At 43.4% G+C, this 7,320-nt stretch overlaps 1 protein-coding gene across 1 annotated transcript in view; it reads right to left on the bottom strand.

The window, feature by feature from the left end:
* LSG1 (large 60S subunit nuclear export GTPase 1) overlaps window positions 1-7,320 on the bottom strand; it is a gene marked incomplete at its 5' end in the record, with an annotated part of 12,072 nt that overhangs the window by 2,698 nt on the left and 2,054 nt on the right. Inside the window, 7 exons of the mRNA XM_008949564.1 lie at window positions 32-111; window positions 772-895; window positions 1,207-1,350; window positions 2,173-2,274; window positions 2,584-3,009; window positions 4,212-4,388; window positions 5,099-5,159. Coding sequence (XP_008947812.1) covers window positions 32-111; window positions 772-895; window positions 1,207-1,350; window positions 2,173-2,274; window positions 2,584-3,009; window positions 4,212-4,388; window positions 5,099-5,159 — 1,114 coding nt within the window. The remainder of the gene's footprint in view (window positions 1-31; window positions 112-771; window positions 896-1,206; window positions 1,351-2,172; window positions 2,275-2,583; window positions 3,010-4,211; window positions 4,389-5,098; window positions 5,160-7,320) is intronic.

Genomic DNA, 7,320 nt, shown 5'->3' with positions numbered 1-7,320 from the left:
GAATGAAAACCCAAATGTAAATAAAACTTACACTGACATAGTCTTTTAACACGTATCGAGCTGATCTTGGCTGGTCTGGCTGTCCATGTGCTGTCATAAAGCCTCTCATGTCTGCAAGACAAATCCAAAGCACATTCTGTGTCAGTACAACATGAGAATTAACACATTCTTCTCTGCTGCCTAACTGTGCATTTGTATCCTTTCTCCAAAAAAAAAAAAAAAAATCTCTTAGAAAGGGTCTTGTGCTGGAGAAAGCAGGGGAAAAAAGGGAACACTGCTGACTGTAGAGGGACTGCAGAAGCATCCTAACCTAAGAGGAATGATGAGAGCTGACATCTCTCTACCACCATAAAACCTGCTGTTTTTTTATTTTTGTTTTAAGGCCAGGGAAGGTTGACTGCATCAGAGAATCAACCAGACAAGGGAGATAAACCTTCACTGCACTCTTCAAAGTTTAAATTAAGACACAGGCAATGGGAGGTATCTAAAAGACAAGAGCATCACACCACACTACAGACTGGCAGGGCATTTCACCTGCATCCTCAACGCAACCACAACATCTGTCAGAGGGAGCTGGCAAAGCACCACTGCAACCAACACCTCACACTAGCTGATAACCGAGGCCCTTCCTGAGAGGAGGGCAAGTCCTAATGGGGAGGTTCAACGCGTGACAAACTTGAGCTGGGCCTAACTTTGAACAGTTCTCCTAAGGCTGCGCTCAGGACCGTGCAGACAGCACAGGCAACGGGATTTGAAGGGATCATCACTCACATCCATATGCTGTTAGCAGCTCTTCAGCTGTTGGCTTTCGATCTGGATCCTCATCTTCCCTTGGCCTTATGATATTTATTCCATAGGTTGCTTCCAAAATGTTTCGTGGGATATGCTGGCAAACGTAAGCTAGTGAAGGAAACCATCTGGTGATTGGCAGCTACAAAAGTCATCTCGCCCATGTCACGCCAAGAGCACACGTTAAGAATGACTTCTGGGTTTTGTCGCAAACCAGAAGAGTTATGCAAGCCTGGCAACAAGACAAACTTGAAGTGAGATGGGAAAGACCAACACAACAGAGCTGTTTTAACCCAGATGAGTCCCCACAGCCCCCAACACATGAGCACGTGCCCCTAGCAGGGTTGGAACGTGCCACTTTGCATACTCCAGATCCAACGCTTGCGGACGCTCTCCCAAACCTCATGCAAAGGATATTAGAGAAATGGGTGGGACATGGTCCCTCATCTGGTCTATAGGCAGAATTCCAGAACAAATCATTTCTGCCTTGGTAGAGATGAAAGATGGCATCACCAGACCAGGGCAATCACATAGGCATAGGCCAGGCTCCACGTACAGGGTCTACACAGTAAGTAACCAACGAGGTCACCGCGGCAAGTCAGCATCCATGGAGGAAAAAGGAAGAGAAAAAAATCAAGTGCATAGATGAAACATGGATACAAATGGGACTAAGCAGAAATTCTACTAACACAGACATCTGCCCTGCTGGCCCCAGCCCCTCAGTTAAAGAAAACTGATGTGGGTGAAAGCAGCACTTTCAAGGTTCATAAACAAGGTGTCCAGATGGGGGCAGCAAGATCTTCAGCTCTCCAAATGTGACTGGAGAGAAGAAAGCACCCGAGAAACCTTCAACTGTATTGCACCTTTTGAAACAGGTAGGAAACTGCACAAGTACAAATCCCACAATGCTCATTATAGCATTGGAGCTGCTACCTCAAAATTAAGAGCTTGTTCATAATGAATACAGCAGCATAACAAGACTTATGCACAGCAGGGAGTGGGGACAAGAAGGATGGTTTGAAAGCTCGACCATAAGCTATTCAGAAGAGCACCCACTTTTCAGAGGCTCTCTCCTCATGACTGGTGCTGAAGAAAGAAGTGACCAGCTACCTAAATAAAACCAGGAGATGTAAAATATCTCCTATTGCACAGCAACTCTCATGAGTAACTCAAACTGTAGCAAGAGTTTGGAAGCAAGTACTATAGCTCCAAAATTATACACACCAAGCTCACCCCTCTCCAATCTATTCTGCTGGGCAGAATTCAGGTTGGAAAACAGAGCTGCCAGTGAGTCCACAGGGTTGCAGCTAGTTCATAATGAAGCTCTCTTCCACTGGGGGGAAAAAGCAACAATAAAAGATCAACGTTCTTTGTTAGCAATACCTGAAAGTGTTTTGTACGGCCTGGCGTAGCGGACACGGACACCTTCTTATTTCCAAGGATCGTGTTGATGGTCGAACTTTTGCCCACGTTAGGGTAACCCACCTAGATGACAGAGTGGAATGGTAACAGTGATATCAGCAGGGCAATGTCTGCAGACAGACAGAGCTCTGACACAAAAGTACTTTCATAATAAAATGTACTGAAAAAAAAAATAAGGCAAGCAGTGGGGAACACCGAGCTCCACAAAATTAAGAATAAATCTTTGCACAAAACCCTCAGTGATTTGCACTTGCTAGGTTGTTTTTATCCTTAAAAGCAAGCCAGGCTGCAAGATGAATTTTTCCCACGGAAGGCACATGGAATTAAAATTTAGATGAAGTAAGCTCCATTTAAGTACAAAGTCCAACTCACCAACCCAACATTTACTTCTCCATCCTTCACCCTCGGTCCATTGTGCATGGTTTTGAATATCTCTAGCAGCTCACTTCTCTGTACCAGATGGCTGAAGTTCCTGATGCTCCTGTTCTGCCCTTGTGCTATATGCTTCACTGCAGCACCACCAGTCCTGCTCTCTATCCTCTCTGGGGCAATAGCATTTACTTTGTCCCCATCTTCATCTTCAGAACACGTCTGCCAGGCCTCCTCTTCATCATCTTCACAGTCTTCATATTCATCACTACTGTCATCATCACTAACCAGAAGTTGGTTTACAGTCTGCAAAGCACTGCCTGTGGATGTGCTTTCGGCACTATCTTGTACCATGTCATCATCTTCTTGCCTGGAGCTTTCATCCTCAGAATCACTCCAGTGCTCTTCTACATCCGCAGTGTCTAGTTCCTGCATGAACAGTATTTCAGAGATGAAATGCAAAGACAAGTCTTGTTGACTGCAGTGGAGTCAACTGCTTTCACCAGCCACAGCCCAGGGACTGACAATTCACTGCTTAAACCACACAAGTTTTTTTAGGGGCCTTAAGGAGGATGTAGAAACAACTAGCCCACTTCAGGAGAATGACAAGTATTCCAAGAGGAACTGTTAGCTTCATTGTGAAGCCGTTAGGTGTTTGTCTCCAGAAGCACAACTCTGAATGCACATACACCCTTACACCTTTTAAATTATGAAGTGTTCCTAGCAATAGGAATGAATGTCAATTTTTAAAATTGTTCAAAATGTTCTATGCCATTGTTTCAGGTCTAGATATTTCATTAGAATAATTTAAAGGTGTCTTGGTTTCAGTCCAACTCTTTACATTTTTTCCCTGCGAACAGTTCATATTCCAAAAGAACAGATCTTTTTATGACAATAGTATTTTGACCATTTTTTCCAAAAAAAAGAAAACAGAAGTAATTCTTTCAGTCTCACTTTTAAAATCCATCTGGAAAAACATTTTATCCAAGGACTGTAAACCAGCTGAACAGACTAGGCATTTTTGGAAGGAGATACGGGATATTCCACAGCTGAATTGTGATAGCTGTAACAAAGGAACATGGGAAAACCTGAAGTGGCATCTATCAGCAACACATAACTCGGGGCAGCAGCACAGTTTGTTCCACTGGGCAAAATAAGACTCATGTACTTTAGGTTCTCTATGAAACACCTCCCCATCCTGTGAGGGAAAAATTCTCTGTACAGAAACCATGTCCCTCACAGAATCCTTCTTGGAAAGGGCTCAAATTCTGTCAGGGAGTTTTTATGAACAGGTCTACAAGGGCTGTTTCTGCAGCTATTTATCAGTAGCCTTAAGGAATAAATTTACATTCTGGTTCAGTATTACTTGTCCTGTCAATAACCTTAGGAGAGAAATTGGAAGCACTAGGAACAGCGACCGAACAGCATACCACTTCATTCACCATTTTACCCTCCCAAATCAATCATTAAAATGCTGGTTTACAGCTGCAGAGGTCCTTAGAATAATCCTTCCTTGAGCCATGAACTGCACCTTTCATGAAAGGTGCTCGGGCATATCTCAAGCCTGACTACAAAGGAAGTTATCAGAGATGGCCAGCACACATCCAGTTGGAACTGGTCATCTACAGTACCTTTGGTTCTCCAGACAGCCGTTTGCACTCTGCCAAAGCTGACCAGAACACCACCTTAACACCCTCTTCCTCAAAGAACTGTGCCCAAGCAGCTCGCTGCTCCTCACTCAGCAGATCTGCTTTGTTTATCAGGATCATGTTCTCCTTGTCATTGCTGACTTCCTTAACGTAACTTTCCTGAACAAAATAAGAGAAGGATCATTTCATACTCCAGCTTGGACACCCCCACCCCACAGGGTGATCTAAGAACAAGTGACCCCATCCAGCTCCACATGAGTGCAGGTAAGCTTCCCATCCCCTGGGCTAGATGGAACCAGTGTTTAGCACACAGCTACAAGAACAAACTGGACTGTGCAGCTACTGCAATACAGGTTGTTTCTGGCCATGTGTGTGAACACCTTGTCTGCTTAGAGCTATGACAAGGTATTAACCAGTGTCTCACACTGGGCACTCCTAAAATTAACTATCTGAGCAATTTTGTGTCTCATTGATACAGTGTTCTCTAAGTCAACCACTACAAAGTTGTCACTTCAGTAATTCTTGATCCATCACTTGCAGTGCAGCAATTTCTGCACTCATTTTTATTCCACTACTCTTTAAACAAAACAATTCCTTTAAATGCAGACACTTCTAGTGGGTAATGTGCAATATAACATCTGCAATATAGCATCTGCAGAACCGACTCTAAATCTGCAACACCATGAAATATCAAAAAATGCTGAAGAAAAATAATTTGATGCCAGAATATTTGCAGAAATAAAGATGATCTTCAGTTAGGCACAAGAGCATGACAGCTTCAAGGTGGCTGAACGGGTTGAACAAAAAATAGATCACATAAGCTCTAAGAAATAAAAAGGAAACAATGTTCAAGAAAGTAATTTACTTACCAGATCTTGGCATCTAAACAGGAGTGGGTTTCTAGCATCTACTATCTGGACTACAATATCACTGCAAAAATGGAAAAAAAAAAGACCCATGAAATACTTTTTCTTACCTTGCCTCAAACAAAGCAACAAGGCAGAGCACATTACTTGTTTTTAGGTTTTGCTTGGAACTTTATTGGTTTTAACTGTATCATCCTACTCAGTACCTTTATTAATAAAGCAGGTTAGCATCCCATGTGCCCCAACTGAGTCATGCTTATGCTACAGGCTAGCACTGCTGTACAGAACCTCTGCCTCACGTAGTGAATTCTCCTGTACAGCCAGCAAGGGGAAAGGAAGCACACAAGCTCTGCCAATCGTCTACTCTTCAGAAACACTCAGCAAGCAAGAATCAGAATAGTGGTATCCTACCCTTCAGAACATTACTAAAAACTGAGATAAGACAACTTCATTTCTGTTTATTCTCGACCCCACGCTGCAGCAGGGCGGCTATAAAGAGGAAGATGATGTGGGTTTTCTACTCAGTGAGTTACTCCGGAACACTGCTGTCCCCTTCGCATGCAGCAAGATGTACAAAGTCTCCCACAAATAACCTGTGAATTCTATGCATTGCTATCAGGCATTTTCAGAATTTCCTTTGTGCTCCTCATCACAAAGATCATAGAACAGTGAAAGAATAATCTTAGACTCCAGTAAAATATGTTGTTCCCCCATGCAAGCAAGGCCTCAAGTGTGCTGTTATGTAACACCTTCCAAATCCAGACACCAAGTTGCCACCAAACCTCTGAGCAAGACTCATGAGCTCTACACACAAATTGAACACACTGGCTTCAGATACCAGAGGCATCCATGCTTCTTTATCCAAAAGGAGAGGGAAAATTTAACTACAGCCTCTTGCACTAGAACTTCTCAAGGCCAGTGGTACAAAATACCCATTACCATGTGATAATTCTGTTTGTTTGACAGGATTTTATGTTAACTCAGGACAGCTTCAGAACACCATGAGTCGAAGGGAAGAATTACAAGCCTCACTAGGCAGTTACATACAGGAAAAAGAAAATTAAATCAATAAACCCCCAAGGGAGTAATTTAATAAACTGCATGGGTACAAAGAGGTACTGAACAGCTACAGAAATTTGAAGATCAATACGAGAGAAAGCTGATACCAGGGTGCAGGGATGGGATACAGAGAAGTGACTGAATCACACTGCTGTGAGCCAGCCTGAAGCCAACACAAGAAAAGCCTGACAACAGATGAAGTTATCGGGCAAGGAAGGGGGCTGGATATCCTGCCCATTCGATTCTGAGACAGCATCCTCGCTCTACGTGGAACACAAAGCTCCAATAAGAGAAGAAAGGCTTTAATAACACATTCCAGCCACCTCAAAACATGCGATACACTCACACTGCACATCATGAAACTCTATAGTGGATGCTCCTGATCCAGCTCTCTCCCACCCAAAGGCCCAGCAGCACCCAGTACAAAGCCACTTCTGTGAAAGGACCAGCTCACCATGACCTCACTGGTGAAGTATTTTTCAATTTTAGGAAAATCAGACGAGATGATCTCAAACTTAATTACTAGTGAAATTAAATGCCCCAGTTAGATTAACACAGCAGATAGCACTCCTATTGTATTACAGCTCAGCAAGGCAAACAAAGCTATTTCTGTGATGTGACAGGCCGTTGTCTTTTGTGCACTGCTGCCACTTCTCTGTGTGTGAGACCCCAAGGACCAAGAGGCTCTTTCTTTCTCAATGTCATTTAGTTATCTCCCTTGCCTCCTGCCCCTGAATGTCAGGCTGCAGCTGTGTGGCTGAGAAAGAGGGGAAAGGGTTAATCTTGGCAAAAGACCCAAAAGACGTTCTCAAAAGAGGCCTCCCACACAGAAAGACTGGAAGAGGTCCAGACCAGCAGCATCTGAAGAATCACCAGAGACTCAAGGCAAGCAGGCTGCAGAACCATGGTGCTGAGCACTAGCATGCACTGCTGAGCAGCTGCCTTGCCTCACATCACATTTTGATCACTTCAAAATCACTTCAGTGCTGATAATAAAACATCACTAATTGTAACTGTTTTTCCTGTTGTCCTGGTTCTGTGTAAAAAGGGGTTCAGGGCAGGACCCACACAGAACAGAACTATGTACTCACCTCTCCCCCCCCCCTCGAGAGAGAGAGAGAGACACTTTTAAAAAAAAAAAAAAAAAAAAAAATATTTTTAAAAAA

The sequence above is a fragment of the Merops nubicus genome, unplaced genomic scaffold (assembly GCF_000691845.1).
Source record: "Merops nubicus isolate BGI_N331 unplaced genomic scaffold, ASM69184v1 scaffold20331, whole genome shotgun sequence".
Lineage (NCBI taxonomy): Eukaryota > Metazoa > Chordata > Aves > Coraciiformes > Meropidae > Merops > Merops nubicus.
The sequence above is the reverse complement of the archived record's forward strand: the minus strand, read 5'-3'. Positions and strand labels throughout refer to the sequence as shown.